General features: G+C 47.7%; 1 protein-coding gene across 5 annotated transcripts in view; it reads left to right on the forward strand.

Moving 5' to 3' along the window:
* LOC146863309 (uncharacterized) overlaps positions 1-26,712 on the forward strand; it is a 365,164-nt gene that overhangs the window by 249,658 nt on the left and 88,794 nt on the right. For all 5 annotated transcript variants that reach the window (XM_085642720.1, XM_085642723.1, XM_085642721.1 and 2 more), the window contains one exon: positions 14,970-15,025. In XM_085642720.1, the coding sequence (XP_085498846.1) occupies positions 14,970-15,025 (56 nt within the window). The remainder of the gene's footprint in view (positions 1-14,969; positions 15,026-26,712) is intronic.

Genomic DNA, 26,712 nt, shown 5'->3' on the forward strand with positions numbered 1-26,712 from the left:
CGCCCGGAACCTGAGAGGAGGAGCACCGGAGGTCGGGGGTGAGGATCGCACCCCGGAGTCGCCGGAAGTCGACATCGAGGCCAGGCCGGCCGACGTCATCGGAGTCGAGAGCGCCATCGGACCGGAGCCGCCCGAAGTCGACATCGTGAAGAGACTGCCCAACGTCGTCGAATCGGAGGTAGAGATCGAACCGAGGCCGCCGACATCGGACCGGAACCGCCTACCGGCGACGTCAAAGAACTGACATTGTGCCGAGGCCGCCGAGACCGAACCGGAACCGCCTCACGGCGTCGACTCGACTCCAGCGGCGTCGGAACATCAGAAAAAGGGCAGTAAGTGGAGTAGAGGGCGCCTAAGGCCCTGTGGAGACCTGAGAGACTGCTCTAAGGGGCTAGGGAGGTGCTGAAACCCACCTGACTGTGCCTGGGGTGAACTGGGACTAACCTAGAGAGGTTGTGTGGAGAAGGAAAGCCAGGGCATTGGTATTCCCCCCCTTTGATCTACCTCAGTTTAGGCCTCAGCCTTGTCCCAGCCAGGGAGTAGCCTCCCCCCTCAAGCCTTCCACAACCCTACAAGCTGTGCCTGGGCCAAATCAGCCCTTAAGAAGTGAAGTGTCATCTGATTATATGGGGGTTGCTGTATACTTCTAATTATTTATTGGGGATACTGTATTTATTGAATTTTTATCTATTTATTGCTGCACTATATTTATAGGTCCACAGGACTTGTTGGTGTACAATATTTATTGGTACAGTATTTATTGCCTCAAAGTATTTAATTGTCTGTATATATTGCACTTGTATTTATGCCCTGTTATTTATGATCACCCCTATTTATTTCATCAAACAGCCGATATTTATTTGACCTGCACTAATTGAAACTTGTATATTGTGATTGACCTATTTATTTTTCCAATCAGCAACTAAGAGAAAAAGATAAAGAAAGAATATTTTCATAATTTTTACGGTGTAGAGTCGTTTTTGGAACGGATGCACGCATGGTTATTGTATGGGTATATTGTATGCTTAGCACTGCGCCTGTTTCCTGACCACTCGAGCCAAGCTACCCCATTGTGTTGGGAAGGTCCACCACCACCCTGCGGAGTGAGAGTGGGGCTGTTTCCAACAGCCACATTCCTCCAATGTTTGCAAAATACTCTCATATAGCGAGGATCAGGTCTACCAGCTGTCCGTGCAGTGATTCCGGGCGTGTCGCGGCGCTCGTCGGCGGATGACGGATCTCTCTCTCATTTGAAGCGTGAATATTAAGCTGCTCATAGGACGGACTGCGGACTCGGCCCTGCTCTTTTCTTGACAGCAAACAGCGGGATCATTTCTGAACTCACCTCACAATCGTAACACTCGCACTTCAATATTTGCGGCAGAAGTCGAATACAGCTTTTTGTGTTCGGGGACGTTTAATGGTCGTAGTGTTTAGTTGCGTAGTTTGTAGGGCGTGGTTTATTTTGCCAACTGTAACGATATCTGCGTAAAATAAAAGAGTAAATAAGCGTACCTTTTTAGAGGTGAGCCATGAAGTTCATCGGGCGAGCAGGTCTGGCTTGTGTCTAGGAGCCAAAGCAAGCGTCGTTTATCAAAATATTCGTCATGTGAATAATGCAGCAAACGTCACGTAAAATATGCTAAAGAGTATTTCAGATTAAACCAGGTTAATTCTTGAACGCTTGTGTTTCACATTAGTATCACTGCATTAACATCTGTTAAGTCAATGTCAAAGCAATGTCATGAGCAATACCAATAGCTCTAACTTTGACAATGCCGAGACCATTGCATTGTAAATGCTTGTTAGTCATTGCAACCAGCTAGGAAAGATTCCTCCCTCCTGGTCTAGTAGTATTTTAACTCCTCTTTTTAAAAAGGGGCTTAGGTACCACCTGGGCAACTACTGGCAAATAGCGCTTTTGGACTCAGTTTGGATAGTTTTTGCTCATAGTGTACAGGATCATCTTAACGATTGGGTGTCTGAAAAGAATATTCTTCCCCTTAAACAACCCGGATTTAGGAAAGACCATTGTACCATAGATAATATGTGTATGTTGAAATTAATTGAAGAGAAGTACACCCACTTTCATAATTCACATGTATTTGTAGCTTTTGTAAATTTTACAACAGCCTTCGATAGATGGATCGCCAATTACTCTGGAAAAAACTTCAAAACATTCCCCCGCCTCCTTTATCTTTTATAATAGCTTTGTACTCAAATACATGGTCCCAGGTTCTCCGGGAGGAAATCAATGTCTTTCAGCCTACAATTCATACAAAAAATGGCCTGAAGCAAGGCTGCCTTTTAGCACCAATTCTTTTCTTCCTTTATGTGGCTGATCTTCCAGATTGTTTTACTCCCATAGAGGACGACGCACCGAAGATTGGTGGTCACCCTTTTCCGTGTCTAATGTAAGCAGATATTATAATAATGGACCTGACTCCTATTGGATTAAGCAAGAAGTTGCATGCTTTACAAAAATATACAGCGCCTAATTACTTGAAGATAAACATCTCAAAAAGTAAAATTCTGATTCTAAAAAAATAGAAAGAATAGGAAAGCTCATAACTTTGTTTGCAGTTTAGGATCCGAGAAACTCGAGGATGTAGAGTCCTATCTTTTTAGGTAAAATGATAACTGGTAATACTAAGAATAAACACCATATCCATCATTGCTCCAGCAAAGCCACATCTCACGCCAACGGCTTACGTAGATTCTATAATGAAATGGGCCGTAGGCGTTTTTGCACATGTTGTCTGTCTGTAAAGCAAAAGTCCCGGCAACTCTACTGTATGCAATAGAATCTCGACAAATAGCAGAATGGAGTATTTTAGATAAAATAGAGGGCCAGATTTTATGTAAGCTAAATAAATGTAATACTCTGGTCCGATTCGCCTGGAATTTGGTCTAATAAGTTCATTTGTCCAAGGCTTAGCCAGAGTAATCCGGTGGGGATACTTGCTAAAGAACAGTGATGTGAATACAATAGGGGCTTCCTTAGTTGCGAGATCTTTGGTGCAAAGACCGACAAATATGCGTTTGCACGTGACTTTGCTACAGCAATAAATCTCTTTACCACACAAGAAGAGTTAGTGCTCTCTTTTTCACTTACGGAACTTAAAGCTTTTAGAGAAAGCACTAGCAGCACTATTAGTTATCAAAGAGATCTTAAGAATTGCCTACTGAAGGAAAGATTGACAACAATTGTTCTGTTTAATTTTTATTTTCCCCGTGTTGTGGTTTCCTTCCTTGCTGCCCGCCTACCCCTCCGCCCTCCCTTCCCGCCACCGCCGCTCTTCCCCGCCCCTTTTTCGATTCTGTACCCTCCCCGCTCCCGCCTCCCAGCTGCTCCGCCCACCCGCGCACTTGGCCTTAAATGGCGACCGTGCGACGCAGGTGAGTGTGACCCACTTGTGGGACACCCCCGCGCCCCACGGCCACCAGCTGCTGCGTGTGCCCCTTGCCTGCCCTCTGCCTCACTGCTGCCTCGTTCGCCGGTTGCCGGCTGCCGCCGCTGCGGTTGTTTTTGCCCTTGTCTTGTCGAGAATTTGTGCCTGTTTTGTATAACTTTCTTTTTTCCTTGTCTTGTCGAGAATTTGTGCCTGTTTTGTATAACTTTCTTTTTTTCCTTGCTTTGTCGAGAATTTGTGCCTGTTCTGTTTAGTTTTTATTTTCCCCGTGTTGTGGTTTCCTTCCTTGCTGCCCGCCTACCCCTCCGCCCTCCCTTCCCGCCACCGCCGCTCTTCCCCGCCCCTTTTTCGATTCTGTACCCTCCCCGCTCCCGCCTCCCAGCTGCTCCGCCCACCCGCGCACTTCGCCTTAAATGGCGACCGTGCGAACGCGCAGCGGCCACGCGCAGCGGGCGCGCCGACTGCGCGCCGAAGGTGCGCCAAAGGTAAGCCCGTCTGCGCCCGTCCACGCCTGGACCGCGCCCAGTGTCAGGACCCCTGGCCCACGAGGACCCCGACCGACCCGCCTGACGTACTCCGCCGCCACCCTCACCGCTCTCAACACCGGCCGACTCTCAGAATGCCATCAAGCCACTCCACGACGTACCCACGGACCCTTCAGCTGCCACGCCTGCAAGTTCACTTGCATCCGGACCTGCCTCGCACCAGCACCCACCAAGCCGAACACCAGCAGCACCCACCTCAAGTGCATCCTGCTCAACACCCGCTCCGTCCACAGACACGCCATCGAACTCTGGAACCTCCTCGACACCACAGCTCCAGACGTTGCCTTCCTCACGGAGACCTGGATGAACGCCTCTTCAGCTCCCGACATCGCCACCGCCATCCCAGAGGGCTACAAGATCGTCCGGAGGGACCGAAACGCCAACCAGATGGGAGGAGGCATCGCCATCATCCACAGGAGCACCATCCGTCTCACGACCAGCACCGACAACACCCTGACCAGCGCCGAACACCTGCATTTCCAGATCCACACCAACCCGAACACCACCCTCAGAGGCACCCTGATCTACCGACCCCCTGGACCACGCACACAATTCAGCGAGGACATCGCCGACTTCGTCAGCCCGCATGCCCTCCCCTCCGCTGACTACATCCTCCTGGGAGACCTCAACTTCCATCTGGAGAATAACAACGATCGCAACACCAGCACCCTGCTCGACAACCTCGCCAACCTGGGACTCAAGCAACTGGTGTCCACCCCCACCCACCTCGCCGGACACACACTCGACGCTGTCTTCTCATCCAGCAAGGACATCGACTTCAGCCACGCCACAGAGCTTCAATGGACGGACCACAGCTGCGTCCACTTCACCTTCAAGAAAACGACGACCCACCAACACCAGCAACAAGCCGCCCGCAGAAGCTGGAACAAGATCACAGCAGACCAGCTCGCCACCTCCCTGAGCCAGCACCCCCCTGCCAGCTCAGCGAACCCCAGCCAGGCCGCCGACAACCTCACGAAGTGGATCAGCAACTGCGCGGACGAACTCGCCCCACTGAGGACCCCGCCCAGCAGACCCGGCAGCAAGAAAGCCCCATGGTTCACCGACGAACTCAAGAGCTCCAAGAAGAACTGCCGAGCCCTCGAGAAAGTCTGGAGAAGGGAACCGACACCGGACAACAGGACCTCCTTCAAACTTGCCACCCGGAAACACCACCAGCTGATCCGCGCCGCCAAGAAAACAGCATTCAAGGACCGGTTGGACAACAACGCACACAACTGCAAGGAACTCTTCAACATCGTGAAAGAGCTCTCCAACCCCAGCGCAGGAAACAACGACATCACCCCATCGCAAGACCTGCAACTCCCTCGCTTCATACTTCCACAACAAGATCGCGGACATACACAACAGCTTCAACAACCAACCGACGCACACCATGACCGAGCAACCACCCCCCACCACCACCCTCCACGCCTGGACCCCGATCAGCACCGAAGACACCATCCGCACGATGAACTCCATCCACTCCGGATCACCGACCGACCCCTGCCCTCACCACGTCTTCAACATGGCCGACGCTGTCATCGCACCCCACCTGCGAGACATCATCAACACATCCTTCGACACCACCATCTTCCCTGAGAGCTGGAAACACGCCGAACTCAGCGCTCTACTCAAGAAACCAACAGCGGACCCCACCGACCTCAAGAATTACCGCCCCATCTCGCTCCTCCCGTTTCCAGCCAAAGTCATCGAGAAGACCGTCAACAAGCAGATGGCCGCTTTCCTCGAGACGAACGGATCCCTCGACCCCTCACAGTCCGGCTTCCGAGCCAACCACAGCACCGAGACCGCCCTCATCGCCGCCACCGATGACATCCGAGCCCTGATGGACAATGGAGAAACAGCGGCCCTCATCCTCCTAGACCTCTCCGCGGCATTCGACACGGTCTGCCACCGCACTCTAGTACGGCGCCTCAGCAACATCGGAATCCAGGACAAGGCGCTGGAATGGATCACCTCCTTCCTCGACGGAAGAACACAGAGAGTCCGCCTACCACCGTACAAGTCAGAGGCCTCCGGAGTCATCTGCGGCGTCCCCCAAGGATCATCTCTGAGCCCCACCCTCTTCAACGTCTACATGAGCCCCCTCGCGGCCATCGTACGCAAACACAACCTCAGCATTATCTCCTACGCCGACGACACCCAGCTGATCCTCTCCCTGACCAACGACCCCGCCGCCGCCAGAGCCAACCTGCACGAAGGGATGAAAGAGGTAGCCGAGTGGATGACGACCAGCCGCCTGAAACTGAACTCGGACAAGACGGAGGTCCTCATCCTGGGCTCCTCTCCCTCCGCCTGGGACGACTCCTGGTGGCCTCCCGCCCTGGGCACCGCACCCAAACCGACAGACCATGCACGCAACCTGGGCTTCATCCTGGACTCCTCCCTCTCCATGACCAGGCAAGTCAACAACGTCTCCTCGGCATGCTTCAACATCCTACGCATGCTACGGAAGATCTTCTGGTGGATCCCCACCGAGACCAGGAAGACCGTCACCCAGGCCCTCGTCACCAGCCGACTGGACTACGGCAACGCCCTCTATGCCGGTACCACCGCCAAGCTCCAGAAGAGACTCCAGCGGATCCAGAACGCCTCAGCCAGACTCATCCTCGACATCCCACGAACCAGCCACATCTCCGGACATCTGAGAGACCTTCACTGGCTCCCCGTCAACAAAAGAATCACCTTCCGCCTCCTCACCCACGCACACAAAGCCCTACACGACCAAGGCCCGAGCTACCTCAACAGCCGAGTCAACTTCTACGCTCCCAAACGCCACCTCCGATCAGCCAACCACGCCCTCGCCGCCGTCCCCCGCATCCGAAAAGCGACTACAGGAGGAAGGTCCTTCTCCTACCTGGCCGCCAAGACCTGGAACTCCCTCCCGACCGACCTGCGCCTGACCCAAGACCACCTCTCCTTCAGGAAGAAGCTGAAGACCTGGCTGTTCGAGCAGTAGCGGCTCCCCCCCCCCCCCCCAGCGCCTTGAGACCCTACGGGTATGTAGCGCGCTTTACAAGTGTCACTGATTGATTGATTGATAGTTTACTCCAGTTATTCGAGAGTCACCCAGAGATACCTATTTTGGAACTTAGATCACGGGGTCCGACGTTTTAGGATTTTATTCCTTATGAACCTCTTACCTTTTTAATGATTTAATGGCAAGTTTGTCTGCCCTTGCGAGCATAGGAAGATTTTGTAATGTGTGTAATCTGGGCACTCATAACGTTGACCATATTCTGTTAACTTGCCCAGTTTTACTACCTCATCGTCTTCGTTTACTGCGTCCTCTATTTATACAGAATAATATCAAATCTGTAGCTACAGCTCATGAGTTTCTTCTTTTCCCAAAGAATGAAGTAATCTGTAAAGAAATCTTCAGGTTTTTGAAGGTGTTTTTAAACTTGTTCTAGTCATATCCTAAATTTCTGCTTTGATAGGGGGTGTATGGATACAACTGCTCTAGGCTTACTCAGTTATAATGTCTTCTAACTGCACGTCCATTTACCAGCATAAACGCCTCTTATCTTATTTTGGTACCTAATGAATTTGTTACCTATTCTGTTAATTTGCTGCGGCAAATGAATTGTAATTTTATCCAACCATAATATTTTATTGCTCTTCATTGACCTGTACTGTTTTTATCGATTTTTAAAGTGTCCTTAAATAGTCCTGGATTTAACTATGGATCCCTGCTCTGAACTATTGCTGCTAGTTTGTATGAAGTCATCCTTCGGTGGGTTTGACTAATTAGATTCTTTGCCTTTCCTCTCTTTGTATTACTTGCAATTGTGTATATAATTAATTCTATTTACTTCTTGCGGTAAAAGGAATTATAATTGTATCCTATAATCTATTCTCACTGTGACACTTGTTCTTTTCTTCTTTAATGTTATTTATATTAACTAAATGTTGCACTTAACTATTACTGCTAGGTCGAAGGACACTCCGTTCTATCTATATAAGCACTTTCTATTTTCTTTTTCAAGATATTTCCCTAGGCAAGTTTATGGCTGTGAACTTATCTGCTACAAAATAGTACTTTATTGATATGCTCCTACTTTCTTATTCTATGGTAGAGGTCTCTATTTGCACAATGTAAAATGTTATTTTATTGTGGGATTCTCTTGTAACTTTTTAATTGGACCTCTTTTATGAGTTCCATATCTTAATAAAAAATTAATTGAATTGAGTAATGCCACTTAACTGAAAAACATCTGATCTGGATGTCATGTAAGCTTCCTGTACTCTCTATGAAATGTAACAAGAATTATATATTTTTTTAACTGCATCCATTCTAAAATATATGTAAAATCCTAACCCAGGGCTTTTTCCAATAATAATCGTTGCCTGTTTTACCTTGCTAACCTTAAAATGAAATCCTCTAAAGACGGTACTTAGCCATCCATTGAGCTTCCCGTACCATCTGGCTTAAGTGGTTTCCCTGTTAACATTAGTTCTGGCACAGAAATTTCCTAGTTGCCCTTGAGTTCCTTGGGCCCCTGGGAACCAACCTGACACTTGCTAAACAGCTATATGTATATGTTCGAGGCATGTGGGCTGCTGAATTCAGATCTGTGCATAGATCGCCGCCTAGTGTTGGGTCCGGATGATTGCACATTGTTGTCCTGGAAGAGTCTTCGAAGTATCACAAGATAGGTGACTCCTCCCCTGGACTACAGTGCGCATGGGCATCCTCTCCATCCTTAGGTTGTTTTTTTCCGCCATTGGGTTCGGATGTGCTTATCTTAGCTCAAGTTCGGAAACTTTAGTTTAAGGCCAAAAGGCCTTTAGTTTCGTCGGTATTGTTCGCGTTCGGTATCGACCAGTTTCTTTTGTGTTTTAGTAACTTCTTCACGCTTTTCGGATCCGCTTCGGTCCGAACATCGATCACCGCTCGACGATGGAATCGAGGACTCCTTTCAAGAGATGTCATTTATGCCATGCGAAATACCCACACGTCGATGTCCATCCGGTGTGCAACAAATGTCTCTCACCAGGATCATGATGAGTCGAAATGCATGGCCTGCGCCCGGTTCCGCTCGAAGAAGACTCTGTGGAATCGACGGGCAGCGAGATTGGAGGCACAGCAATCGGCGCCTGCCCCGGCCAACATCTTCAGCACCGAGGATGAGGAAGCCGAGAGCGTAGAAGACATAGACTCCAGCCATGCTTCCGAACGTGAATCCTGATCGGAAGACGATGATGAGGTGATCTTCGAGGACGCAGACGTCGTCGGCGAGGTAGGAGACTACGATGAGGCCCTTGGGGCCCAGGAAGATAGCTCCAGCGAAGAGCTAGGCCAACCCGTCGTTACGGAGGCCGAGAGACAAAGTCGTCATAAGGCTCAGGTCGAGGGATCGCCTGCGGGCCTTACCCAAGATCAGTCACACAGTTCTTCGGCCCCGCCTCAAAGCCCGGCCTCGAACATTTTACAGGAGCCATTATCGAAGACGACCGGATTTCATTCAGTGAAACCGAAACCATCCGTCGCACCGGATACATCAAAACCGAAAGTGAAAGCGGTTGCGATCGGATCGTAGGCCTCGAAGCCCTCCACTCCTTCGGCGCCGGCACGGGTCACCGAACACACCAAAAGAGATTTCGGTGCCGAGCTCACCAAGACGGGTTCCGGCACCGAGCCAAAGAAGAAGGCCCTCGGTCCCCACAAGGCGCCTCAGCCTATGGCACCGAAGATTACGGCCCCACCCACCAAGGTCAAGGTGGTCGAGCCGTCGTCGTCGACATTGAAGGGTGCGGCGCCTAGCAAATCACCGGCTCCAAAAAGCGTCTATACCCACCTTCGGATCGACGACCCAAAGACTGGGAAAACATCGGATACCGCTTCGACACCTGCCTCCAAGGTGCCTATCGGTTCCAAAGCGCCATCTGCGTTCACCTTGCAACAGGTCTCAGCGTCGTTGCAACGCATCAGGGACCGGGCAACCCTCGAACCTACGTCGGGTCCCGAAACGCACAAGGCCGCAAAAGCACACTCGGCGCCGGCGCACATCACATTTGGATTACCGCCGCCCAAGGCACCGAAAATGTTCGAAATTCGGACACGTGTCCACCAAACACAGACACTATCCGCTGGACAAATCGATATCGAGCCTTCACAGGCACACTTTATCGACGCCGACACTGGTAGGCTGCTGCTCCGCAAGCGGAAGATCACACCAGAGAAGGGATTGGACTCATACAAGATTCCTTTGAAACAAAAGCTGCCAGCAGGTTCCACACCAGTGCTTCACGAAACCTTTCAACCCTACCTTCAGGACCCACCGTCTTTTTCTCCTACGCATTCGGAGGAAGACGCCGGAGAGGACTATATAGGGGATGATACCACTTACCCGGTGGATATCAATCCTGATGATCACATGCAAGACCCAGATCAGGCATGGGGAGACCCCACCAACCAAGGTAACGCACCAGATGCTCCCGACACGCAGCTTTATAATATAAAGACATCTCCCACGGAGGACACTGCTGCCTTTAATGCCCTCATAGAACGGGCTGCTGCCCATCATGGAGTGGAACTCCATTCTGACACTGTAGAGGAAGATTTCTTAGTGGACACGTTCGCCTCCTCTGAGAAAACCGTCAAAACTCTGCCAATGTTGAAGGGGGTTCTGAAACCTGCAAAAGACATTTTTAAAGAAACAACAAGGGCACGGGTGTTAAACCCCAGAATCGAAAAAAAATACAAGCCAGCACCCGGAGACCCTATGTACATTAAGGGTCAGTTACCATTAGACTCCATGGTTGTTTCTAATGCTCGCAAACGAGCACATTCACAAACAACGGGTGATGCTCCTCCCCCCGACAAGGAGTCCAAAGTGCTGGAGACATCAGGCAAACGGATAGCAGCGCAAGTCTGGCGCATTGCCAACACCCAGGCACTCCTGGCCCGTTATGATAGGTCACACTATGACACACTAGAATCGCTGCTACAACACTTGCCAGATGAATACAAAGAGGCAGCGGAGCTCCTTATCAGAGGGACAACTCATTACAAATGCGTCCATCAAATGCGCACTAGATGCAGCCGACACTGCAGCAAGGGCGATCAACACCAGCGTAATGTTGAGGAGGCACGCATGGTTGAGAATCTCAGGCTTCAAACCTGAAATTCAGAACAATATCTTAAATCAACCGGTCAACCCAGACTTTTTATTTGGCCCCGAGGTTGACACTACCCTCGAAAAAAATTAAAAAAGACACTGAAACTGCATAATCAATGGGGGCTCTGCAGTCGCAGCAGTTTCGGAGCGGCTCCTTTCGTCGCCCCGGGAATAGAGGAGCAGCTAGAGGTCAGGGGTCCCAGCAGCAATACACTAAAGGGGGTACGCAAAGTACCTATGATAAAAACAATAGAGGTGGATATCGTGGATCCAGCACCAAAGGCAGAGGATGTGGGTACGGCAACACCAGGTCCTCCCCCAAAAACAAACAGTGACGCCTTCTCCCTCCCCCCCGACCACATAACACCTGTCGGGGGGAGACTCCAACAGTTCCTGTCAGTCTGGAAGTCCATCACCACAGACAGGTGGGTCAGGGAAATTATCCAGTACGGTTACTGTCTAGAATTAACGTCCACTCCACCCAACATACCGCCAAAGCACCGTCCTATGTCCGTAGAGCATTAGCATTATTGCAGCAGGAAGTGCTAAGTATGCTGCAAAAAGGTGCAATAGAAGTCGTGCCCGTCAACCAACAGGGGACAGGGGTGTACTCTCTGTACTTCTTAATCCCAAAAAAGGACGGATCTCTCAGACCTATACTAGACCTGAGACCCCCTCAACCACTACATTCTGTCAGAGCATTTCCATATGCTCACCCTACAGCAGGTTCTACCATTACTCAGTCAGGGAGACTTCCTAGCCACACTGGATTTGAAAGATGCGTATTTCCACATACCCATACACCCATCGCACAGAAGATATCTCAGGTTCACTATTCAGGATCACCATTATCAGTTCAAAGTTCTCCCCTTCGGAGTAACAACAGCACCCAGGGTCTTTACCAAGTGCCTAGCGACAGTGGCTGCACATTTACGGAGACAGCACATTCACGTCTTCCCTTACCTGGACGACTGGCTTGTTCAGGCAAAGTCAGCCCAGCAATGTGCCAGCCACATGTCCCACACCATTCACCTTCTTCACAGTCTAGGATTCTCACTAAATTACCCAAAATCACATCTTCAACCCGCACACGTACGTCAGTACCTGGGCACGACCATAAACACTCTGACAGCCACAGCTCAACCAAATTTAGTGAGGATCAACAGCATGCAACTGCTGATCACAAAGTTCAAACCTCAACACTCCCTTCCAGCGCGAGTGTTCATGCAGTTGATAGGCATGATGGCCTCCTGCATTTTCATAGTCCCGCACGCGAGACTACATATGCGCCCGCTTCAGGAGTGCTTGGCACGTCAATGGAATCAGGCTCAAGGACAATTAACAGACCTAGTGTTGGTGAGCGGTCGGGCATACAACTCTCTGCATTGGTGGAATCCACAAAACCTTTGCAATGGCCGACCGTTCCAAGAGCCTGTTCCGCAAATAATACTGACGGCGGACGCCTCTCTCCAGGGATGGGGAGCTCATGTACTCAATTACACAGTGCAGGGACTATGGACGACACAACAAAAGAAGATGCACATCAACCTTCTGGAACTGATGGCAATCTTCCTGGCCATGAAGGCATTCAAAGTACACTTATGCAACAAAGTCGTGTTGACTCGGACGGACAACATGACTGCCATGTACTACATACAGAAGCAGGGAGGAACACACTCTCCACAGTTGTCTCATCTGGCTCAGAGCATGTGGAAGTGGGCCATTCAGAGGAACATGTTCCTCATGGCGGAACTCCTCCCAGGCAAGGACAACCAGATGGCGGATCTGCTCAGCAGACACAGCCATCAAATGCACGAGTGGGAGCTACATCCATCAGTACTCAAACCGTACTTCCAGCAGTGGGGTCATCCAGAGATAGACCTATTCGCCACAAGGGAAAACGCAAAATGCCGAAACTTTGCCGCCAGGTTCCCGCACCCACAGTCGCAGGGCAATGCGATATGGATGAACTGGTCAGGCAGATTTGCGTACGCTTTTCCCCCAGCGCCCTTAATACCGCTAGTGGCACGCAAACTGCGACAACACTCACTAACGCTCATCCTGGTTGCTCCAACGGGGGCAAGCCAACCGTGGTACACCACCTTTCTAGAACTTTCCGTGGTGCCGCATCAAAGGCAGCGGATCACACCCACACTTTTGACGCAGAACCATGGCGAAATTCAGCACCCAGATCCGCAACAGCTGAACTTGGCAATCTGGCTCCTGAAGTCTTAGAGTTTGGCTACCTAAACCTGCCACCTGAATGTATGGATATCATCAAGGAGGCCAGACGACCCACAACCAGAGCTTGCTATGCGGCTAAATGGAAAAGGTTTGTCATTTACTGCAACAACAATGACATTAATCCGCTGGATGCATCCATTCAAAACATCATCTGTTACCTCTTACACTTATACCGATGCAATCTGGCATACAGCTCCATACGTATACATCTCACCGCGATAGCAGCCTATCTTCAAAACCGGCAGCACCTCTCTTTGTTCAGAGTGCCTGCCATCAAAGCCTTCTTAGAGGGACTCAAACAAGTGATTCCTCCAAGACACCCACCGGCACCAGTGTGGAACCTCAATGTGGTCCTCACCAGATTAATGGGTCCACCTTTTGAACCTCTCCATTCATGTGAGATTCAATTCCTCACCTGGAAAGTAGCTTTCTTAGTGGCAATCACTTCGTTGAGAAGAGTTAGTGAACTCCAGGCACTAACCATTCAAGAGCCATTCATACAGGTTCACGCAAACAGAGTTGTACTACGTACCAACCCCAAATTCATGCCTAAAGTGATATCGCAGTTCCACATGAATCAGACTATTGAACTGCCTGTTTTCTTTCCAAATCCAGAAAATGTCGCAGAAAGAATGCTCCATACACTAGATGTAAAGAGGGCCCTCATGTACTATATAGACAGAACAAAGGATTTTAGGAAAACAAAACAACTTTTCGTTGCCTTTTCTCCACAACACAAGGGCAACGCCATTTCCAAAGCAGGGATAGCCAGATGGATCGTTAGATGTATTCAAATTTGTTATCAAAAAGCGAAACGCACATTAACGATTCCCCCACGAGCCCACTCAACACGAAAGTTAGGGGCGTCCATGGCTTTCCTAGGAAACATTCCTTTAGAGGAAATATGTAGAGCAGCCACATGGTCCACTATACATACATTTACCAAACACTACTGTGTAGATGTACACTCAAAACAGCAGGCCGCTGTAGGACAGGCAAACTCTTTTTCAGACTGCTGCAGCTGGCACAGGCAGCCGCCGCTAATGGAGGGACTGCTATATAATCTATGCACAGATATGAATTCAGCAGCCCACATGCCTCGAACTGAATATGCTACTTACCAGTATGCATCTGTTCTTGGCATGTAGGGCTGCTGACATTCATATCGCCCACCCTCCTCCCCGGCGCCTGTAGCGGCTGCAGCACTCAGAATTACTGTATAGCATGGTCATCACTTACTGTATCTACTCCATCACTGCCACAATGGCGAAAAACAATCTAAGGATGGAGAGGATGCCCATGTGCTCTGTAGTCCAGGGGAGGAGCCACCTATCTCGTGATACTTCGAAGACTCTTCCAGGACAACAATGTGCAATCATCCGGACCCAACACTAGGCGGCGATCTATGCACAGATATGAATGTCAGCAGCCCTACATGCCAAGAACAGATGCATACTGGTAAGTAGCATATTCAATATCAGACATCTAGATTTTACTCAAATAACAGAATCTCAAACTTATTTACCCTTCTGCATCTTTGATGACACAATTTATCTTCCAGGGTTTTCGTGTTGGTTCAAGTTGCACTAACATCTGCCTCTTAACTCTTGTTTTTTTAGTCTTGATGCACCAGCACCCATCAAGGCTAAGCCAGCTATCCTGAAATTACCATCAGGTGAGTAGCTGTGATTTGCTTGCACGGTGGTGCAGAGGTTGAAGTAGGGGGTCCTCTTGCCAGGACATTAAGCGACCGTTTTCTGGGAAAAGTAGGAGAGACCCCCTTTAACCACTGCATTTGTTTTCAGTCTCAGTTTGAGGAAGAAATTTCAGATTCAAACGTATGGCTTTTTATCATCGTAGTACATTTTGTGACTGAAATGTTTATAGCATGTGTGGCTGCAGATATCTATGCTCTGAAAACTCCAATGATCTAGTGTTGGGCTTGGATGTTTGCAAGTAGTTATTCTTCAAAGCAGTGATTTGAGTCATAAGACCTATCCCTTGGTTCACAATGCACATGGGCACCGACTCCTTCTTAGATTGTTTTATTTCCGCAATTTGGTTTGGGTGTACACAGAGAGGGTTCAGAGTTCATTGTGGTCCTTATACGCTTTTCTGGCCCATATGGTTTAGTTTTGGCACCAACGTTTCAATTGAACTGTTTGTGTCTCGACGACTCCATTTCGTTACTTCACAACCCGACCACTTTAGAGGACCACCGACCAATGCTCAATGTCTCGAATGTCATGGGCCTCCTGGCACCCATTAGCGACGGCAGAAGGCAGACCAGAAGGGGATGATGGAAAGGGCACCCTTCCAACACTGCCTTCTGTGCAAATATAAGTATCCGTGGTCAGATCACCACAAAGTGTATTCAATCTATCTTTCTCTCCCAGCAATGATGACACCTTTTGTGAGTTCTGCCTTGCCTTCCGCTTGAAGAAGACCTTAAGGTACCAAAGAGAGAGGTATTTGGCACACTGCAAATTGCACAGCGTAAGTTCTGGGTATTTTCGTTGAAGAAGATTCCTTTTGTGTTGAAGGCCAAGACGCAGTCCATCTAGAATCCTGCCAGCCTGGCCAATGCCTAGCCCAAGGTCGGTAGCCTCAAGTGTTCCTGTGTGCCACCGGCCCTTAAACTAAAATGACGGCCATGATTGTAAGTAACTTGCCTGTTTCCGAGACTCAAACACCAAGCCAGGGTTGCATCAAAAGTCTCACACTAAGATAGAGCACTGCTCCTGCGAGAGTCTGGCATCTAGCCCCAAGCACGGAAATAAGAGACTGCCACCTTCAGGGCCCGATCCACCTTTGGGCTCTAATTGGCACGGACCAAAGGTGTAGGAGAAGTCTCAGTGGGTATCAAACCCTACCCGATACAAGAGTATTGACCTCCACTGCACACACCCGAGGCCTGCAACAAAGGGCCTAACTAAGTCAATGCCGAAGATCTCGTCAACACTGAAAGCTTAGTCGACAGCAAGATCCGAAGGATCTGATGCAGTGACTCTAGGAGGAGCTCGACACCAGACAGAAGTGGTGTCCCTACGTTCACCCTGTCACAAGAAGTTCTCGGCTAAACCACCTCAGTTGAAGCCATCAGAGACACTCCCTCACAAGAAAAGGTTGGAGTTCAAAGATGAACACCCTCGGGGGCTTTTTTTAGAAACATGGGCACAAGCCCCCTCTCCCATATGTTCCTTCTCTGCCTCCACCAGAGTCAACTGATGGGTTCCCCTAAACCTTTTAGATTTTCCATATGATCCCACCAATCCATAAGACCAGTATTTAGACTCTGGGCCAGAGGGGGTTTCCATCCACCCAGCACCCCCACTCCCTCACCACTCACACCCCAGCGATTCTGACTGGGACCACTACCTGGTTGGAGCATCATCACTGGATGATACAACCACCTATGATGAGGTCATCCAAAGGGCTGCAACACACCATAAAGTGGACATGCAAGTTTTCCAGTTGGAAGAGGACTACCCATAGAGACTCTTTCCAAGTCTGAACAGTCAGTCTAATTTTTTCCTGTGCTTAAAAACATGTTTAAATCTGCCCCCAGAAAACAGAAGGAGTGAGTAAAAGCTAGGATAGTAACACCTAGGTTTGAGAAAATATATAGATCTTCACCTAGCAACTCTCATCTATGTCAAGGGACAGAGTCCCCTAGGCTCTCTATTGGTTTACACCACCCACAAAAGTACTTGCGCTCAAGCCACAAGTAGCGTCCCTTCACCTAATTAGAGCAAAAAATCGACACAAGTGCATAGAAGTAGGGACAGCCATTGGCGCATAGCCAATTCTCTCAGACTCGTTTCCAGGTACAGCGGGTCCTAGTGGGAGGAGATATTGTAACTTGTGAAAACTTCCTAGAAGAGTACATAAAGAGGGTGGAGGATATAGTGTCCGAGGTCAAGACCATCTCAAACACCAACATTCTTTGTGTGCTCGACTCTGCGGTCACAGCCTCCTCGTACGACATGCTCGACCTCACATCTCAGAGTTCAGACCTCAAGTACAGCAGAACCTCCAGCCCCCAGGATGACGAGATGCTAGAAAAAATATAAAAAGGGCACAGAAATTGCCAAGTCTGTGTGCCCTGCAAACTCCAACTTCAACATCTTCCTTTTGCAAGCAACTCCAAGGCCCCTTCACTAGAACCGCTTCAGCCATATCAGAGACCGCAGCACACCTTCTACCAGCAAACCAGCAGGGGCTACACCAGGGGTGCATAGCGGGATGGCAGAGATAGGGGATGAGGTTTCTCTTTCCCTTCCCTGCCCCGGTGCTATTTTTCACCAGTCGGGAGAATACTAGATTTACTCTTTTGCTGGGAGGAAATCCCACTAGACCAGTGGGTTTTTGCTGTGATTTAACTTCACCACGGCTACTGCCTAGACCATCTGACAATTAGTCCGAGCACCGCAATCTGCAAACCTGTCCTCATCATAGACCATCTCTGTCTTTTTCAGGGGGTACGTAATAACTTTACAGACATGCTCAGCAGGACATATCAACCAGTTTATGAGTAGGAACTCCCGCTCAAGATCCTCATAGTTACTTACAGCATCTGGCCACCCGTTCAAATAGACTTATTCACTACCCTCAAACTCATAATTCCCAAACTTCACTTACAGGTATCCACAGTCCTTGGGTAATGCCCTATGTAAGAACTGGTCAAGAATCTTTGCATATGCTCTTCCTTCTCTCCCACTCCTCCTGAATGTAGTGAAGAATGTGAGACAAGCATCCCTGACTCTAAACCTGCTGGCTGTTTCGTGTGCCAGGCAGGTTTTGTACTGCATACACCTGAAAATTTGTGTCGGCCTTCATGAAAAGCCGCCGCTGAGACCAGACCTTCTCATACAGAGACAAGACAGGATCCTGTAACCAGACAGTTCAAAATAGCAATCTGCCTATCTAGGCAAGGAATTTACTCAAAAATAGTTTACAGTTCCTTTAGAGTAATAAGAAGGGAGGGAAAGAAAAAGTACATAGATGTCGATCTCCTTCCAAATGGATGGACACAGGAGCCGCTCCTTTTGGAACTGAAGCCCCCACACACCTAAATGGATGTCATGCCTCACCGAGGGCACTGCTCCTCATCGGGCCGGCGCTGCAATGCCTGACAGGCACCCGTGAAAGGGCTCTTGTGCCATATGTGAAGTGAGGTGAAGGGCCAGTGAGTGTAGATTGGTAAAGTGCTTGGGTGTATAAAATGTAGTGATGTATAAAATAGACTAAGTAGATCCATTGAGTGGAATGTTTAATGAATGAGCCTGCTTGTCTAGTTAAAAGTTGTGGCTAGCACTAGATGTAATGATCTATGGTAGCTAAGAATAGAGGTCTACATGTTTCTCGCAATATAGTCTAAAGAGATCAAGAGGCGTCAGGACCAATGGTAATCGAATCTACACAATGGATGGAATCCAATTCTTGTCCTTAGTATTCCAACCACAGCAAACCTACTTGTGGCATATGTTGGTGCAAATGCTTAATAAAAGGACCAATGCAAATAGGTTGGCTTGTGTGCTTCCTCAAGCAAGGAAAGAGCGCTTAATTTAGGTATGAGCTCTATGGTCGCATCTGATCTGGAGAACCTACCCACTCTCGCCCGATTCGGGAGTTTGTATATAGGAAAAGACACAGAGATTGCTTTTGCAAAGACTCCTTTTGCAAGCAACCGCCAAGCCTCCTTCACTAGAACAGCTTCAGTCATATCAGAAACAGTAGCATGACTTCAACCAGAATTACTTAGTATTCGTGGCCACCTTTCTGTGAAGAGGGGGCACTCGCGTCCTCCCTTACATCCATGTTTGGCTGATCAAAAGTGGCAGTCGGCAGCAATGCCTAGCCCACACTCAAGCTGCAATTTCCATGCTCTAGATTAAATGCCACCAAATCCCACCATCAACCTAAACAGGTCCAACCTCACTTGGTTCTGTGCTGAACTTAATTACAGAGAAAGCCTACCCCAAACAACTGAGCGGTATTGACATTATAGCAGCTGGTACTTCTTTTTTTGCCCAGTCGTCACCTTAAGGTCAGAACCCTGATGCGCCTTCTTGGGATGATGGCCTCATGAATTTCTGTTGTGCCTCATGCCTTATCCACATGCAGCCCCTACAATGCCATGACTGTACCAGGGTTGTGGGCCCTCAACAGATTGGCCACCAAATCAGTTATCTAGTACTCCTGCCCATTTTCAAAGCCTAGTTCCAGGTCATTCGAGGGAAGGTAGTCTTTCACCAGAAGCCCGCGATGTACTTCCTGCAGAACCAGGGCAGCATGCTTTATCTCTACTAGTGCAGGGAATCTGACATTGGGCAATCTGACACTAAATACAATTCTTAAACAGAACATCTTCAGAGGGTAAGTAATGACTTTGCAGACCTGCTCAGCGGGACACGCCATCAAATCCACAAGTTGGACTCCACCACAAGACCTACACAGGTACTTCTAGCATTTAGCCACCCTGCGCATAGACTGATTTGCCAAAACTTCACCTACAGGCACCCGCACCAACAGCCCTTGGGCAATGCCCTATGTAAGAAATGCAATGATTTATGGATGAAATGGATGCCTACACTTTCGCCTCTCTCTCTCCTCTCAAATGTGGTGAGGAAGATGAGACCAGCATTCCTGACTCTCTACCTGCGGGCTCCAATATTTGCCAGGCAGCTGTTGTTCTTCATGGGCCTGGAAATGTCTGTCGGTCCCCATAAAAACCTGCAGCTTAGGCCGGACCTTCTCACACAGTGGCCGGATCGGGTAACCATACAGCTTAGCGATCTGGCGATTTAGACTCTCCCCGGGAATGTATAAGCATTCTGTAGGAAGCGTGTAAGCCCGCTGCATGGCTACGTAACACAGCAAAATGGAAGATGTTTGCTCACCACTGTATTTCCAAGAACCTGAGCCCCCTAATGGCTAACGTCTAGGACAACACCTGGTGTCTCTTACATCTGAAGAAGTAAAGTCTAGCCTACACATCAGTAAGCCTACACCTAGCTGATATTCCTGCTTATTTGCAAAACCGAGAACATTCATCCTTTTTTTAAGATCTCAGTAATCAAGGCTTTCATGGGCGGTCTTCGGAGGGCCATACATCCCAGAATTCCCTCTGCCTTGTTTGGAACCTTAATTTAGTCCTTAGGATGCTCATGGAACCACTTTTTAAGCTTTTATACTCATACCCCTACAGCTCCGTTCCTGGGAGGTGTCCTTCATAGTGATTATAACTTCCCTCAGATGCATTAGCGAGCTTTTGGCACTCATCTTACAAGAACCCTCATTCAGTTTCACAAAGATAGGGTTGTTCTCAGGAACAATTGTAAAATTCTCCCCAAGGTGGAGTCATCTTTTTACTTCAATCAAACTTTAGAGTTCTCAGTCTTCTTCCCGTAGCCCTATTGAGCTGCGGAAAGAGTTCTAAATACTTCAGATATTAAAGGAGCTCTTATTATTTAATTGACAGGCCTTTCATAAGTGTGGCCATCTCTTTGTAGACTTTGGGAAACCTCACACCTGTCACCCCATCTATAACGCAGATAAAGCAAGATGGATAGTCAAGTGCATCCAGACCTGCTACCATAAAGCTAAGAGTCCTATCTGTTCTATCCAGGGTGCACTCAACTCGCACAAAAGGAAACCATGACTTTCTTATGGAGCTTCCTGATTGCTGACATCAACAAAATGGCCACCTGCTCAACATCACACACTTTTACAAAGCACTAATGCGTGAACATCTAAACTCATCAAACTGGCTATGGTTCTATAGGCAGTTAACAGACTTTGTTCCAGACATCTGCATCATCAAAACAAATCAAACTGTATTTATATAGCACAGCTTATCACCCTGAAGGGAGGGGGCAATCCAGGCGTTGAGGTATGGTGAGCCTTCGTCGAAGAGTCATGTCTTGAGTACCTCCCTGAAGTTGGCGAGTGAAGCCGATGTTTGAAGGTGGAGTGGGAGGTCGTTTCAGGACTTGGCAGCGAGGTAGGAGAAAGAACAACATCCACTGCAGCTCTGCCGGATTGCGGGAACATGGGCGAGGGAGCGGAACTGAGTTATCTGGTCGGCTGGTGGAAGGTCAGGCGGTGTGTAGTATTGGGGCAGAGACTGAAATGACAGAGTCAGAAGAATTCTAGTTTGGAGAAAGTTGTAGTTTATCTCTGAAGTACAAGGAAATGGGCCCAACTGCAGCGGCTGAAGGTCAAGCAGGGAATGTCAACCTTCCACTCCCAAATTCTAATAAAGAACACAGAATACTAACAACACAAACGAACATAGCTACTTAAAGGAGAAAAGTAATAAACAATACATGCGATAAAGTTACAGTAAAGAATACCACATCATCCCCTCACTTCCCAATAAGGAAGGCTTAAGGCAAATGATAATCTTCAAAGCAAATTGGCTGTCTTGAAACTCTCCTAGTGGAATAAGTTGGGGGTGCTTTGCATTTAGAAGCTTCTTTACACAAATCATCATTACTCAGATCACAGGTTTGAGGGTCCTTGGCAGTGGCAGCTCCTCATGGGAGTGCTGCGGGGCAGGGTGAGGGGCAGGTTGGGGGGTAGTTAACAACGGCATAAGGCAGAACGGGGTTCAGTTAATAAATAAATAAATAAAACGAATCCAGCGCACGCAATGAAATTCATTTTATTTATTAATTTATTAACTGAACTCTGTTCGACCTTATGCCGGAGTTTACTACCCCCACCCTAACCCTCCCCCGCACTCCCCGCCCACCGCCTCGCAGCACTCCCACGAGGAGCCTCCACTGGTCCTTGGTACCAATTACAGGACAATGAGCAAGAGAACCACACAAAGGTAAACATTTTTGTGAATAAGGACCAAGATTGGAACTGCTAGAACTACAAGACTCGTATACAATGCAATCTTGATCATCAAACGGTACACACGTGTTGTTGTAGATCTGTGCCTGTGCATCAGCGATAGGCACTACCTTACTCTTATTCCACCACCCTTTTCCTTGCAACAAAATAGCATCCTTTCCTACCCACTCAATTTTACAAGGAGCAGAAAAAATTGATTCTCCTTTCCTTACTTTCATAGGTTTTCTCATAAGAGACCAAGCACCCACAGAAAATGTCTTGTCTCCAACATGTTTAGTGGTATCAAAATACATCTTCTGTCTTTTCTGTCCCAACAGTACTCTGTTTTGCAAAGGAGATACAGATGTTATCTTTTTTTCCCATGACTAGTCTGCACTTCTAACAAATCAGGTCAGGTTTTAGACCTGCTTTTCCTCCCTCTTAGTATTTCAAAAGGAGTGGAACCAGTGGTTGAATGTGGAGTGGTGTGGTAGGCATTAACTTTTTCTTTCAGAAATAGTTTAATGTCAACACCAGAAGAGAGAGCTATCTGAATGCCTTCTTTAAGGAAACGGTTACCCCTCTCTACCAGTTCATTAGCTGATGGGCTATACAATGCAACTTGTAGGTGTTTCACATCGCAATCTAGAAGAAACGTTTTCATAAAAGAATAAACTAAATGAGTGCCATTGTCTGTTATGAGTTCCCTGGGAGTGCTCTCAAGGGAAAAAACTTCTTGCAGGAAACTTAAAACAGACTAGAAGCCAAATCAACCAATGAAAAATAAATCCAGTTTGAATAATATTCAACAAGTACAATCAATCAAGAACCTATTACAGATAGGTAGCAAATTGAAAGGTCCTGCAAAATCGAAAGCAACTTTCATCCATGGTCAATCAGGTAGTGGACCAGGGTGAAGTGGTTTCTGTACTGTTTTCCAATATTTGTCAGAATAACACATTGGGGACGCAAATCAACAAAAGACAAAACCTGTACATTCATGGAAGTCCACCAGTAGTTCTCTCTCAATTTTTATTACCGGCCTCCGCAGTAACAAAACACTCATGGCCAGCCATAATTGGGCTTAAAGCAGGTGCTTTAACCACGAGTTCCTTGATACTGCTGAAGGCATTATTAATTTCCTCAGTCCAGTTGAAATTAACTTCTTTCTTAAGTTCCTTAAAGGTTGAATGGTAGAAGCAAAGAGGGCATAATATTCGCAAAGACCTAAGAAAGACCACAAAGCATCCTTATCTGAGAATGGAGGTGCCTTGATGATCGCCTCTACATTACAGAACTTAGGCTTAATACCATCTGGAGTTATAGTGTGCCCCTAATACTCAATCTGTTCAACAAGAAACTTGCATTTCTTAAGCTGAAGGGAATTCCTCTGCAATCCAAAATCTTAAATACATTATCTAACATTGACAGATGTTGCTCTTTAGTTTCAGTAAAGACAAGAATATCATCTTGGAATGCTTGATCATTTTTAAAAAAAATCTTTAAACAAGACATCCATAACTCTCTGAAAAAATACTGCCCGCATAAGCCAGGCCAAAAGGTAACCTAAAGGTTCGAGACATATGAGCTGTAGATCATATGCTGTGCATAGATCGCAATCTAGTGTTGGGTCCGGATGTTTGCACTTTGTTTTTCTTTAAAGAAGTCTTTCCAGTCATGAGGTAGGTGACTCCTCCTTTCGGTGATAGTGCACAGGGGCATCGACTTCGTTGTTAGATTGTTTTATTCCGCCATCGGGTTCGGACGTCTATTGTTGCGCATCGGTTCGTTACCATTCCTTCCATTTCCCTCGGTAAGCAAGATAATCACCCTCGACGGTATTGTTTTTGATCGCGTCTCCCTTTCTATCGCGTATTGTAATTACTTAAAATAATCTTCCGATCTGGAAGTTCGTGGAAGGCCATCGGCCTACCCGCGTCGGGTCATCTTGCAGTCGATGGAACGAACTCCCTTCAGATTCTGCCCTATGTGTCACCCGACATACCCACACACCGACCCACACGAAGTGTGTAATCTGTGTTTGTCCCCCAAACACAATGAACAAGACTGAGACGCGTGCCAGGCTTTCTGCTCCAAGTAAACACTTGGCGGCCGTCGGGCTCGACATCGCGACATGCAGAGCCAGCACACAAGTTCCATTCCGGACATCTTCGGTCAACAATCCGATGAAGAGGCCTGCAAGGCCATGGGGACCAAGGAGGAGCAGGAGCCAATCGCCATCTCATAGCATGACTTTGACCAAGAGGAGGACATCCCACATGGTCAAGGTACCGTGAGTACAGCTCCCCCCTCGTCCCAAGAGACAATTCCTACTAAAAAGAAGGCTCCGGTCCAACCCGCTCCCTCGGGCCCCGGTCGGCACCGTGAACACGCTTCTGAGGCCCTCCCCCCTGACTCGGCACCGAAGCCCACCAAAAAGCTTTCCGGCTCCGAAAAGACTCCCTCCAAACCGAGCTCAGAGCCTAGACCTTTGGGGTCGAAACACAAGTCCGGCACCGACCCCCACCATTCGGCCTCGAAATACTCTTCGTATACGAAGACAGCAACGGTTCCGACTCCGGGACTGAAAATGTCGGCGCAGAAACAGGCAGAAATGCAGAAAACAACTAAAAAGCCCAGTTTCGATGCCCCAATTGAAAAACCGGATCCGAAACAAAAGCTTTTATATATCCATCCACAGACTGGCCATATCACCACTAAAATGACTCTAAAAAGGACTGATGTAGATGAAGAATATCACATCCCTTTGAAGAAGAGATCTGTTGCAACTAGCCCTTCCCCTCCTCCTCTTCCTCCACCTATTCTTTCATAAGCCCCCCCTTCCTCTCAGCTTCAACAAATTTCACCTGAACATTCACCACCACATACACCTGACAACCAGGATGATGGGGATGATTATCAGGATAGGGACGATCAGCCATTACAAGACCCATGGGATGATTATAACACCAATTCGCCCACAGGCAATGATCCCAACTTGTACCCTACCAAACCCTCTCCACCAAATGATAGTGAAGGTTACAATTGAGTTACTGGGTAGAGCTGCCAACTACCACGGAGTCATCATCATAAAATACTTCATTTCGGTTCTTTTACAAACCATAAAAGTGCGTATACAATATACAATACTTTGTCACAAAGGAAAAAACCATACATTTCACCAAGTGCCAGTGCAAAGGAGAAAATACATTGATGGTATAGGCACATAAAAAGGACAGAGTTTCACGATTTAAACATTACTGGTCCAGACAGTTTCTCAGTCTGACAGATAATTTTTAAAACTCCTTGATTTGGAGGATACTGTCACTGTGCAAAAGCTGCAAATACAAAAGTGCCGGCCTGATTTGTTTAAAACCAAGTTTTTTTAAAAGAGTTACTAGGTATCGCTTGCGTGGAAATTCATAAAATTTACATAAAAAAATAAAATGCAGCATATCCTGCGGAGTCTTTCCGTCGCAGCCGCAAGGCGCTGCTGATTTATTAAAAATATCAGTCTTAGGTCTAATAAGCAGGTGATGGAACAGATTAAACCTGAATCTGGTCAGTAAGAATTTTTCATGTGTGGTCAGTGAACCTGCCAGGTATGGTTCAAGAGCCTCAGTGGTCTTTAGCATAACAAACTTCCTCACACTATGTTTCTGAAGCTCCACTTCTTCTCTCAGGGTCCTCCTGTCCATCAGGAAGGCCTGTTTAACGAACTCCAGATCTCCCTTTGAAATTAGGCATGGATAGGCAAAAAGTTCAGATCGTCCAAGTTTTGCAAAGTTTAACTTTAAATAGTTTAGCCAAGGGGAACACATTGCCTTGTCCAGGCCCATAAAGTCCTTCACAATTAGATGTGTTAGGGGTATGTCCTCATTTAGCCATAATTTGAGCCAGCAGGTCAAGGGACGTAGAGAAAGCAGATCACATAAATATTGCGTCCCCAACTCCTCATGTACAACAAGGTTAGACGTACCAATGGGGACACACAGTAGGCGCTTCATGAATGAATTTTCCACGATCTGTAATTGCTCCCCACCAACATACCCCCAGATTTCGCTGCCATAAGATGCAGTTGCCACGGACTTAGCATTATACAATTTCAGCATGGCGCAAATGGGTTTTTTCCCCAGTTTGGCAGCAAGGTTGAAAATAGATTTATTAACCCTCACCATTTCTCCTTTCGTTTTTTGAGGTTCCCAATTTAATTTTGTGTCAAAAAGAACTCCTAGATAGGAGAAAGTTTTAGATAAGGGAATTGCTTCTTCACCAATCTTAAATGAGAAGGACCTTTTTGGTTGCTGACCAACTTGTAGAACAAACGATTTTGTATTATTTACCAGAAGGTCTCTGTCCGTCATAAACAAATTAAAAACATTTAAGCCCCTTCTCTGTTCTTGAAATTAAAACCGCATCATCTGCATAAAGAAGTATTGGAATTCCACGCCTGCCTACTCTTGGGCAGTCAGCACAAACATCCTGTAACACACCATCTAACTCATTAATATAAAAGTT

Source organism: Triturus cristatus, chromosome 2_2 (assembly GCF_964204655.1).
Source record: "Triturus cristatus chromosome 2_2, aTriCri1.1, whole genome shotgun sequence".
Taxonomy (NCBI): Eukaryota; Metazoa; Chordata; class Amphibia; order Caudata; family Salamandridae; genus Triturus; species Triturus cristatus.